Source organism: Rhinolophus sinicus, chromosome 2 (genome assembly GCF_057876585.1).
Source record: "Rhinolophus sinicus isolate RSI-liver-muscle chromosome 2, RSI-T2T, whole genome shotgun sequence".
Classification (NCBI taxonomy): Eukaryota; Metazoa; Chordata; class Mammalia; order Chiroptera; family Rhinolophidae; genus Rhinolophus; species Rhinolophus sinicus.
Window position 1 is genome coordinate 76,014,273 of NC_142502.1, and position 13,361 is coordinate 76,027,633.

At 35.7% G+C, this 13,361-nt stretch overlaps 1 protein-coding gene across 1 annotated transcript in view; it reads right to left on the bottom strand.

The window, feature by feature from the left end:
• The window catches only part of COL19A1 (collagen type XIX alpha 1 chain), a 314,159-nt gene that overhangs the window by 154,973 nt on the left and 145,825 nt on the right, over nt 1-13,361 (bottom strand). The window contains exons 13-14 of the mRNA XM_019749266.3: nt 11,965-12,018; nt 10,314-10,349 (exon numbers count right to left, since the gene is read on the bottom strand). Coding sequence (XP_019604825.3) covers nt 10,314-10,349; nt 11,965-12,018 — 90 coding nt within the window. The remainder of the gene's footprint in view (nt 1-10,313; nt 10,350-11,964; nt 12,019-13,361) is intronic.

A 13,361-nucleotide genomic window follows, 5' to 3' on the forward strand; every position in this document is an offset into this window, starting at 1 on the left:
GTTTTCCAAAACATAAATCTTCTCTGAGGCTAAACATAAATCTTTCTAGGGCCTTAAGCATCAACTCCACTATATTTCTGCACAGAGTCAATAAAAATAGCTTTATAGTATAGAAACGTCTTCCATTTTAATCAACAAATCCATTTATATAAGTCTTTTGTCCACAAATTTAAAAACAGGACTGATTTTCAAAAGAATTTCAAATGCCTTCCTCCTACTGGCCCACTAGTGCCCTAAAAAATCCCAATATGGACTTGTATCACCAGTTTCAGAAAGTTAACAATGAATTTAATATGAATTATGAATCTTTTTTAGACTAATAGCATCAATTCAAATTCAGGCAATTCATAGAAAGACCATATAAATAACTCAGATTTTAATATGTGAGAAATTTAAAATAATCTTAAACTGAATTACCTGTTGATTATTATGCTATAGTACATATATTTATATATACATATATACACAGTATGTATATGCTATAGAACATCTATTTATTCTAGTTAGAACAGCAGGAGGAATTATGCTTTATGGGCATTTAACAAGAATTTAATATTTCATTCAAGTAAAAAGAGATGGTTATAGTTCCTCAGGAATTTTAGTAAAAAAAGAATTATTCAGTTGAATCTGTGATTTATGGATTTAAAGTAACTATTTAAGTTACAGCATTAGACTTCTAGTAAAAATGTTTTTTTCTGAAATAACTAAAAGTTTTTTTTGTAGGCCAAATAACTACAGTCGCACAAATACTGTAGGCTATTTATATACTAATTGGAAATGCTCAGTTTAAAAATGATCAACTTTAACCAACTGGTTGCTTTTTCCTAAACCAAATAGGTTTCCAGAAGGCAACAACAATGAGTGCTCTTTATTTGTGTCCCCAGTACCTAGCATAGTATCTGACACCTAGTTAGCATTCAAACAACTGGGTAGGCAAAAAGGAGGGAGGACGGGGGCGGGGGGGGGGCGGGGGGGAGGGACCATATCATCTACTGAACTGATCATTTTTGTATCTTGTATATGCTAATTTAGAAACAAACGTATTTAAAGCCTTCCCTTATATGAATACTATATGATCTCTTGCACATTAGGGCCATCTGTTAATTTGTGTGTCATTTGATTTATAAATGACCAGCTGAGATTTTCTCTCAGTTGCTTATGGTATTTAAGGTAGTTTTCATACGGTGAAATCTGTGCTCCCTCTCTGTGCCTAATTTTCACTTAAGCTGGATTTATCTGGGCCCCAAGGAACTGGCATTTAAAGTATCATTTAGTAAGCATGTCTAAGACACTTCTGCTGTTGACTGACTAAACCTTTGGCTTCTGTGTAAACATTTGCTGCCATCTGGATGAGTATTTAATAACTCCCCAAAGAGACAGGGCCAGAGCAACACAGCCATTTTCCTGGGAACTAAAATTAGTGGATATATTATGTGAAGCAGCACTGTTCTACCTTCACCCGCATGTCTTGTTGGACATGACATGCAAAGGCCAAAGGAGAAAAGAGGGAAGGAGGCAGAGGCATTAGCGAACCGCCTCATTTCAATAATGCCTTACTTCTGAAGCTTCAGTTAGGGATTTTAGCAAAATTTTACTACAAAAACAGCAGTATATTTATTTGAAAAGCTGGTAACAGTAAGTAATCGTAAGGATATAAAACATACACAATATTAAAAAATTATATAGAAAGACAGGCTATATTTACACAAAATTAAGATTAACAACAAATGACAAAGAATCAAAGAATTTGTACTTACTACATATTTAAATATTTAAATGCATATTTAAATGCAAGAATTTATAACTATATTTAAATGTAAGGAAAAATCTAATATATAATGCCATAATTCAAAACTATGAATAAACCATAAACTATTTACCTTTAATAGAGGATTTTTATGTCAAAATCTTCATGATTTCAGAATAATCTTATATGAACTGTATTTTAATCAAACAAATTTGGATGTCATTATAAGTTTTCCTAATCCAGTGTTGGTTTTAATTCATGTAAATACCGTAGTCACGTGCTGCCTGACGTCCCAGTCAGTGACGGACCACATACATAACAGTGGTCCCATAAAGTTATAATGGAGCTGAAAAATTCCTACCACCTAGTAATGTCATAGCCATTGCAATGCCTTACTCACAGGTTTGTGGTGATGCTGTGCAAACAAACCTACCACACTGCCTCTTGTATAAAAGTGTAGCACATACAATTATGTACAGTACATAATACTTGATAATGATAACAAATGATTATGTTACTGGTTTATATATTTACTATACTATAGTTTTATGGTTATTTTTGAGTGTACTCTTTCTACTTTTTGTTTTTAAAGTTTGCTGTAAAACAGTATGCCTTGTTACGCAGGCAGTGGCCTCATACATTTTGTGATTACTTTGTCTCCTGATTGCATCATTTTGTCTTGTGCTTGATTTGATCTTGTGTTGTTTTGTACAGTAACATGCTGTACAGCGTGTAGCCCAGGAGCAATAGGCTATGCCATACAGCCTCGGTGTGTAGTAGGCTATGCCGTCTAGGTTTGTGTAAGTGCACTCTGTGATGTTCACACAATTGCCTAAAGACACATTTCTCAGAACATATCCCTGTCAGCAACACATGACTGTAAATATATGCTTTGTAAATTATAAATATCAATAGAAGAGCCATTTTAAATTTATCAGTAACTCACTTCTCCACGCCCCCCCCACAGCTTTATTGAGATAAAATTGACATATAATATTGTGTAAGTGTAAGGTCTACAACCAGATGGTTTTATACATGTGTATACAGTGAAACGATTGCCACAATAAGGTTAGTTAACACCTCCATCACCTCATATAAATACCTTTGTGTGTGTGTGCGGTGATATCATTTAAGGTCTAGTCTCTTAGCAGCTTTCAAATATGTAATAGAGTATTGTTAACTATAATCACCATGCTGTACATTAGATCCTGAGCTAATGTATCTTATAACTAGAAGTTTGTACCCTTTGACCACCATCTCCCCATTTCCCTTACCCTCCACCCCTGGTAACCACCATTCTACTATCTGTTTCTATGAATTTAGCTTTTATTGATTCTGCATATAGGTGAGAACATATAGTATTTGTCTGATTTATTTCCCTTAGCATAATGTCCTCAAGGTCCATCCATGCTGTCACAAATGGCAGGATTTCCTTCTTTTTGTTGTTGAATAATATGTGTGTGTGTGTGTGTGTGTGTATCTCACATGTCCTTTGTCCATTCATTCATCAATGGACAATTAGGTTGTTTCTATGTCCTAGCCATTGTGAATAATGCTGGAATGAACATGGAAATGCAGATTATCTCTGAGATACAGCATTTCCTTTGGATATATACCTAAAAGTGGGATTGTTGGGTCATAAGGTAGCTCTATTTTTAATTTTTTGAGTAACTTCCATACTGTTTTTCATAGTGGCTGCACCAATTTACATTCCACCAACAGTGCACAAAGGTTCCCTTTCACCCACTTCCTCACAAACATGTTTTGTCTTTTTGATAATAGCCATCCTAACAGGTATGAGGTGATACTTCATTGTGGTTTTTATTTGCATTTCCCTGATGATCAGTGAAGCTGAGCACCTTTTCACGTACCTCTTGTCCAATTGTATGTCTTTTTTTGGAAAAAATGTCTACGTAATTATTTGTTTATTTATTTATTTTTGTTTGTTTGTTTTGCTATTGAGTTATGTGAGTTCCTTATATATTTTGGATGTTAACCCCTTATCAGATACATGGTTTGCAAATATTTTCTCCCATTTCATAGGCTGCCTTTTCATTTGTTGCTCATTTCTTTTATTGTGCAGAAGCTTTTGAATTTGATGGGTTTTTTTTTCTTTTGTTGCTTGTGCTTATGATGCCATAGTCAAAAATTTCATTGCTAAGACCAATGTCAAGTATATTTTCCCTATGTTTTCTTCTAGCAGTTTCATAGTTTAAGCTCTTACATTTAAGTCTTTAATCCACGCCAAGTTAATTTTTGAGTGGTGTAAAATAGGGATCCAAATCCTTCTTTAGCATGTGATTATCGAGCTCTCCCAATGTCATTTATTGCAGAGACTGTATTATCTCCATTGAATATTTTTGGCTCCCTTTTCAAATATTATTTGAGTGTATATTTGTATGCATGCATTAATTTCTGGGCTGCTGGTTCTATTCCAGTGGGGTATGTGTAAATTTTTATGACAGTACCATATTGTTTTGATTATTACAGCTTTGCAACATAGTTTGAAATCAGGAAGTGTGATGCCTCCAGCTTTGTTCTTCTTTCTCAGGATTGCTTAGACTAGTCAGTGTCTTTTGTTGTTCCGTATAAATTTTAGGATTGTTTCTCTGCAAAGCCTCTCTCTTGTTGCCCTGCAGTGCCTACAGGGGTGGAGATGGGGTGTGTACATGAGACATGGGTAGCTTTGGGGGTGCTTATGGAGGGATCTCCAGGTGAGAGATCCCCAGTGGCTCCTGGGCAGCTTCCTGATGGAATCTGCAAAATGGTTGGTAGGGTAGGATTCATGTTTTTGCTGTACCCTGGCTGCTATTTTCCCAGCTGCTCCCTGCAGCTGTTAACTGACATTATTGTGGTAATCACTTTGCAATCTATGCATATATAAATTCACTACAGTGTACACTTTTAATTTACACAATGTTATATGTCAATTATGTCTCAATAAAACTGGAAAATACAATAAAATAAGAAGAGAATACTTCTTTAAGTAAAATGATATGCATCTCTCAAAAAAAAGAAAAGCTTAGGCTTTAGAGTCAAACAACTATTTCAATATTAGCTCTGTCACTTATTATCTCTGGAACCTCAGACAAGTTATTTTGATTTTCTAGTCCTCAGTTCCCTCACCTGTTATGTGGTAATAATCATTTTATATCTCAGAAGGTTGCTTAAGGAATGGAATAAATAACATGCAGTAGGCACTCAATAAATGTTTGCCACTTATTATTGTTATTTATTATTACTTAGGATATGACAGGTTGTGTTGTTCTTAAAAATGTTATCAGTTTGATATATAAAAAAGGATAAGGAAAAAAACGATCAATTGATTAGTTTAAATCAGTGTTTAAAATCTCATATTTATTTCTTTAGAACATGGTGTCCAAACTTTTTTCAACGTTTCTTACCAAGGGCCATATGCGTCAAAATACACAAATAGCCAGGCCACTCACTCAAGGTGAAGTACGTATTGCTTCACCTGGTTTATTTAAGTAAACTAAATATATTTTTGGAATTTGCTGCGGGCCAATTAAAAATGGATTGTGGGCCACAGTTGGCCCGTGGGCCACAGTTTGGACACCCCTGCTTTAGAACATTAAAATTGCATTTATTGTAAGCTATTGAATAGCCTACTATGTTTATACAATAGTTAATTTAGTACTAAATAGCAAATTTGTTATCCAAGAGGCTGAAAATACATCAAAGTGATTTGATTATTTTTTTTTATTTTTAACCATCTGTGTATGTTGAAAACATGCCTAGCAAGAGATACATACATGGAAGTGCGTTTATGGTGTCAAGCACAGATTATTATTTCTTGTTTTTAAAATTCAACCACATTCTCACCTTTTGATATAAAAGTTTTATTCTTCTTACCACATCTCCAGAGGACATTTTGTTAAAAAAGTATTTAGTGAAGATTCTTGGACACTGTTTTATAAACTACTTTCCATATGTTCCACTTATATATTCACAAATTTATACTTAAGCTCATTCCTTAATCTTTCATTGTTAGAATAATCTGAAAAGGCTATAAATTAAAGAAAGTAACTGGGAAAATTGGCATGTTTATTAATATTGTATCAAAAAGTGTGACTCAATGGGCCGGCCCGGTGGCTCAGGCGGTTGGGGCTCCATGTTCCTGACTCCGGGGGCTGTCAGTTCGATTCTCACATGGGCCAGTGGGCTCTCAACCACAAGGTTGCCTGTTCAATTCCTTGAGTCCTGCAAGGGATGGTGGGCTCCGCCTCCTGCAACTAAGATTGAACACAGCATCTTGAGCTGAGCTGCCGCTGAGCTCCCAGATGGCTCAGTTGGTTGGAGCGCATCCTCTCAACCACAAGGTTGCCCGTTCGACTCCTGCAAGGGATGGTGGGTTGTGCCCCCTGCAACTAGAAAACGGCAACTGGACCTGGAGCTGAGCTGCGCCCTTCACAACTAAGACTGAAAGGACAACAACTTGACTTGGAGAAAAGGCCTGGAAGTAAACACTGTTCCCCAATAAAGTCCAGTTCCCCTTAAAAAAAAAAAAGTGTGATTCAATTTTTTTCCAAGTCAAGTAGGCTGACAGAATATTTAAAGGTTAAAGGATGTAACTGACAGATAATGCCATAACTTTTACTCAAATCTTTCCAGGATCTAGATTTCCCCTTCCTTCCTTCCTTCCTTCCTTCCTTCCTTCCTTCCTTCCTTCCTTCCTTCCTTCCTTCCTTCTTTCCTTCCTTCCTTCTGTTTTTCCTCCCCTCCCCCTTCTTCCTCCTCCTCCTTCTTCTTTTTAGCTTTTTTTTCCCCAGAGGCAGTCATACTGGTGTTCTCTCCACATGATCCATGAACATGAATCTATAGAATGATTCGAATGCTATCAAAGGGATTCAATTGTGGAATTTTAAATGGGATCTCATTACTTCACATAATAAGGGAGTTTATTAGTACACACTGCATTTGCAAATGACAGCACCGTTTTGGTTGGTTTTCTCAGTAAGACTTTTCCTGTATACTGGAGAGTGAAGTAAGGTTGTACTGGTCATTGGCAGTAAGAACACGTCAAGGTGGTGGGAAAAGTAAAGATGAATAAAAGAGTAAGAGCTGTTGCAGTTGAATTTAATTAATGAAACCGTTTCTAGGACTCTGGTCTATGTTTCGTACCATTTCCTCACCATTGCCTTTCCTTATTCCTTTACACTTGGCCTCTCTCACTCCTTTATCTGTCTCATCCACTGAGACCCAATTATAGACAATCAGTCATAAGAAAAAAATATAAGTAAAAACCAAAGTAACATTTATTTAAAATAGATGGTTAGTATTAGATGTTTTTTTACAATGATATGGTTCTATATGATTTTTAAAATTAAAAATAATAATCAAAGCATGGTCATCCACAGGGACATGAAAATAATGGTGATAATCACGATCCTTCACAAAAATGTTCTGCGTCAAAAAGGATTGCCCTGCATCAGTAAACTCAATGTTTCAGTGAGCTCAATAATGATTTCTCTTAATTTCTTATTCAGCAAACTACAAATAAAAGTAAAATAAATATAGCATGTATATTTTAGAGGGAAAAGAGTATTCAATATTTTTTTCCTTATTTATTCAGGCAGCTCAGCTCTGTATGCTTAGATAGTCTCTGGAATTCTTTGTACTGGACTTACCAATGCTTGTGACCTGGCTCAAGGAAGGATTGTTGATGGACTTGCTAGTGGGTTGTAAATGTGGAGATGGGAGTTCATCCTCTATAACCAAGTAATCAGGAACCAAAGCACATGTATTAATAGAGCATCTGACATTTCCTGGAAGCTTCAGAAGTAATCAGGTTGGGTGTTTTTGATACAAATACTGATGTAATGAATAATTCTAAATTATTTGCTCAAGCTCTGAAAGGAAGCTGTGAAGAAAAGTATTCAACGTGCACGTGCTTTCTGGGCATTAGTTCTCAAATTTGGCTACACATTGGAATTGCTTGGGATACCTTTCAAATGACCAGAGCTTCTGACTTTATCAGTGTATGGTGCAGCCTGGGAAGTGGAGTTTTGAAAGTACCACAGTGATTCTAATGTATAGTTCAGGTGAGGCACTGATCTCTGGAATGGGGCAGAGTCTGCAGGACAACTGGAGGCTGGGTGCTAAGCCCTTGTGTCAAAGTGTGGTCTGAGGAGTAGCTGTATCTGCATCCTCTAGTTACAAATGGAGAATCTCGGGCTCTCACCTCAGTCCGAAGAAGTAAAATATGCATTTGAACAATGTCCCTCTGCACATTAAATTTTGAGAAGCATTAAGGCTCCTGAGCCCACAGGAGTCCTTGGATGGCTACGTTAAAGCTATAATTAAAGCTAACTTCCTACCTAATCTCTTCCACTTAACCAAGTAGGCTTCAATCTTAATTTCATTTTCCTAATATGCCTCCCTAAACGAAAGAGATGTTTCTTTTATTATCATGCATTGAGTTGGATTTGAGGTCAAAGTCAGACTTCTTCAAAAGTCTAAAGGAATTTTACAAGTAGAGAAAGAGCTTGTTCCATTATAGTTCCCATAAACAGTGGCTTTCAACTCCAGCTGCATATTCAGCATTACCTGGAGAGCCTTTTAAATACACTGGTTCCACATCATATCTATTGAGCTTTAATTTGTGGGGGTGGAGGCACCCATGGGTATATTTTAAAGCTCCCTAATGGAGTTTAGTGTGCAGCTAGAACCACTATGGGTGAACTCTCAGGTTACTGACTCCTATATATCAGTGCCTCATTTAATTCAGATATAGTGGGGTCATTAATTTTTTGTCCTTGAAGACGGCTATCAATCACTTCATTAAAATGCATCAATCTGCATTATAAGCTCAATTAAATATTTAGTGCATGGTAAGTTGGTATTAATTTTACTTCTCTGTTTCATAGTTAACAGTTGATTGGCTACATCAATAAAGTAATGATAAGTAGATAAGCAGTCATACCCAAATAATATTAATATTTTACTTCATGAAATAGAACACTTCATTTCACAGTCTTTTTGCCTTGACATATCTTTGTATAAAAATTAGTTTGTACTTCCTTAGTGTCTGTCATCTGAAGAGTACAAAGAGATAGCTGTAGAGTGCTACGTGGAAGGAAGACCACAGCTCTCATCAAAAATCCACAAAACAGATATAATCTAATACAACTTTCTGGCTGCCGTGCCAACACTGCATATCAGGTGAAATGATATACATAGATTGCATTTTGTCTCCAAACACAAGTTGAAAACAACTAGGAAATAAGATAACTAAAGGAAGTGGTTGAGCATATAAACTTAATTGAAGAAAAAGAAACATGTGACCTAAGTAAAATGAGCAACCTGAATCTACACCACTGCCCAACCATTTTGAAAGTAAACTCCACATACTACAAACAAATAGAAGAATAAGCAGTTAAAACCTCCTCTCAAATAAACAGTTTTATTTCCATCTTGAAAACAGAAGCTTCAAGGACTGAATTCCAATACAAATGGAATTTGGGTATTCCTCAGTCAGTCATCTGTTTGGGTCCTTAGATTTTTCATTTATAAAGAAATATTTGTTGTTGAAGTAATTATTGCAAATATTACTTGCGTGAGAAATTGTTAAGGTTTATAATGTGAGAATGACATTTTCAAGTACAGTGATAAATACAAACGTTATCAAAGCCACACCACCTTTGAGACTCCTGTACTGCCCCGTTGAGAAGGGCTCCGTCCAGATGCTGGAAGACTCCTTTAAACCCAACCTACCATAACTGTGATGGTTCTTTGAAAACTTATGATTTAAATTTTAATTTATGTCATTAGGAAATATCAACATTAAATTCGAGAGACCTCAGGCTACAGATGATCTTATTTAAAAAACTCTTTTTCATTAGGCTTAGAGTCATTCTTAAACCAAATCTTTAAGTTAAATGAGAATCCTTAATGGCCTATGAAGAAAGGCTATCACTGTAAATTGTATCTAAATATAAAAGGATTACATATTTATGACTAAATGCTTAATAAATGATGAACCATTTAAATGAGAATAATCCCATTATGTGCACATTATAAACTTTTCCCATAAATCTGTTACTGAAATATTGACATTTTATCATTTGCAACTCTTAGAAGCAAATCACATAGAAGAAAAACAATGGTCTTAGGCAGATTTGGGGGAATGTAACAATCAGTTTAAATAGGTACCTGTGTTTACCTACTGGGTGATTATAGTTTCTTTTGTTCTGTTAACAGTTTTAGAATACGTAGACTTGTCTCTGCTTCCATTAACTTTAAAAGTCATGTTAAACATTTAAAGGGCAAAATTATGAACCATATGGAGGTTAGAGAAAATTGCTCAGGATAGGTACCGCTTTCAGACTTTTCTAGTAATTCCCTGTATAACCTCAGGTTAAATACTTCACTATTGTGAGTAGATGCCCCATCTTCAACAATGGGAAGTTTGGCTAGATGTACTCTAAGGTCACTTTTAATTCTCAAAATACCCTATGGCTTAAATTCTGGTTTAGTCATGATGTAGTGTAAGTAATAAATAGGGTAACGTATTTCAATTTTGAATTTTGATTTCAAGAATACTTACAGCTAAGGCTGGTGGTCCCGGAGGCCCTGTATCTCCCTACGATAGAGTAAAGAAAAGTTGCAATTACCAATAGTCTCCTTTTGAAACATGTTATTTATAAATTTTCTGAATGGATAGAAGCAATGTCTAGCTAAATCTTGAAGGAAAGAATAGAATTTTATCTTGATAAAAGTCTCTGTACATACCATGTGCTTTTAGCTCTCATGATATAAATATTACCTTGTGCACTCCCATGCTTTTTGCAGAACTTGTTTTGCAAAGCTAAAATAATCTAATTTATATTCTTTTGTCTACTAATCCAAAATTAGAAAGAGTATCTCTTCAAATATGGTTACTTGCCAATGGAGCAGCTGTGAAGTGTCACAGTGACAGATAATTTTTCTGGAAAAGTTAGTATGAGGATCAGCAGAAAGAATAAATGGATGTCCCCACTCCGTGCCTCCCAGCTGCAAGAAGTGGTCGCATTGCCTCCTCTAAAGCTCTGCTGAATCGGCATTGCACTTGCCATCATTGCACTTGCCATCATTGCACTTGCCATCAATTTTGCCTACATTTATGTAGTTTTCAATACTAAAATTGCTTTGCTGACCTATGTGGCTACAAATTACCAGGTGGATATATTGACCAAGTATACAAAATGTTTAAAAAATGATTCATCTAAAAGTTCACTGTTTCCCAATTCATAAATATTTCACCTATATGCCTGTGTATCAGTACCCCTATTTAATTCATATGAACTCTTAGCCATTAAGACCAAGCCTCACTGCTACAGTCTTTATTTAGGTGGACACTTCTGGAGACCACACACTATGTGGCACAAGGCACTGGGATGTAGTATGCTCATGCTGACCGTATCTCTATAACTTTCTCTTTCTCATCTAATATAGTCACCTCAAAAGTTAAGACTTAGCATTGTGTACTCATTATTTTTGAGACAACTGAATTAAAATAACCAATAATTGTGAAGGAACATTGATGTAGCTTGAATCACTCACTGAGGACCGATTTGCAAGACCAGCTTTAATGCAGAGGTAAATATTGAAGACAGACAAGGGTTTCTAAACATGCTGAGGATGGAGAACAAAAACAATGCTAACCACCCACACATACAACTCTCATCTGATTGGGATCATCCGATAACCTTACACCAAAAGACTCTTGCTTTTACGATTTCTTAATTCTAGTTTCAAGGTGAATTGCCAATATGCCATTATAAAATGGTATACGAGCAAAGGTGGCAGGAAATGGAGCATTCAGACTAAGAATGAATACTAAGTTGGGCTCCTTTCCCCCAAAGGCCACCTGCCTCACCATTACATTAGCAGCGCAGTGCTACTGGCAAGGTTCCCTGATCCAGGACACGGTTGTTAATTTGGTGATGGAATACCTAACGCTGTTAAGCAAGGGAGAGAGCAGGGAAATCTTATAAACCCAAATTCATGTCGACTAGCGTTTGTGCATTTGGTCCCTTCAAACTAATTAAATGAACCCAAAAGACTTTTCTTGTTCAGATGCTTTGAACATAATAGCCTTTGGTTAATTTTAACAAAATTAACTTTTGGCAGGTAGACAGTCTCCATGAAAAGTCACTGCACAGTTTCCCAGGGTTTTCTTAAGAAAAGATTGGCACATTTCTGGGTGCACATGATACCTTTTCTCCTTTTTGGCCAGGTGGACCACGAGGACCCAAGTCACCTTTCAAACCCTGCACAAAAAAATACAACCAATGTGATTTCTGCACACAGTTCACAGAAAGCTTCAATTTCTAACAAGTCATTCATCACAAAATAAATCATAATTTACTGAACTCCCAAATACCATTCTTCAGTGTGTCATATAGAGAGAAACAGAGACAACTGGCACTAAAATGACAAGCAACATCTGTTCTGTGGTGGGTACAGATACATTCAATCAGTGTGAGTCCTCAATACTGCATATTTGTGCAACTTTGCTTCCTGCTAAAATTACATTAATTCACCATCTGGGAGAACATCATTTAGATTTATATGAGCTTTGAAGTATCCACTTTGGATTAAATTTGTGGATGTTGTAAATACCTCTGATTTAGCACTGATTTGGCTTTTATAAAGGTTGCCCCCCAAATTCAAGATTTAAATCAAAAACATTTTTATGTCTCTATCAAAAAATCTAATTGTGGGGGGAAATGAAATGAAAGATGTATTCTTTTCCTATCACTCACAAAGCTGGAACTAAAATGTAATCTCTTTTCTGTTTTAAAGTATGTTTTAGTTCTCTAATTCCTATCTATCTCTTTTTATTTAACCTGGACTTATAAAGATATCAAATGAAAGCATATAAGACATAGCATATGGATAAATATATTCATGAATCTTCTAAACTCCTGGGTATTTTAGTGGGTATTTAGTTGATCTGACTCAGAAATGACAGATTTCAGAATAGCACAATAGATTTCAGTGGAGGAGATCAGTTTTACAGCTGAATGTATTCATAGTGTAAATAGAAAGTTAGATAGACACATCCTGTGTGGTAAAAAGGAAAAAAAAAATCTTTCCTTGTCCTTAATTTAACACATGGAATAAGAGGAGAACAATAATGGAAAAAATAAGTATTCTGAAGCCACACAACGCCCAGTAAATCTGGGTGTCTTACTGTTGTTGTTCTTAGCTAAAGGATCTAGCTTTCACTGCTCTGACATTTCATAGTGAATAAACAATGACAAATGTCATCATCCGTAGCTACTCAATGCAGATGCCACTGATGGATTTAAAGGAGCAAAAGAAAACCGGGTACTTAAAATCTTGTTGCAGGGAGTATGTGAAAAGTGTAGTCTTACACTTTAAGAAAAAAATTTAATGGAAGAAAACAGCATCTCATTGGTAAATAAAACCTTTGTAATTGCGTAAGTATTTCTGTGGATGAAATTTACAGCTATGTTTCTTCCATCAGTACCCTGGAGTATTTGTAGAAAAAGGATGAGTGAAAAATTAAATCATATTTGAGAGGTGATATTCTCTTATTATTTAAAATATCTATTCCTTCCCAAATCAAGCAACACATACTCTATTT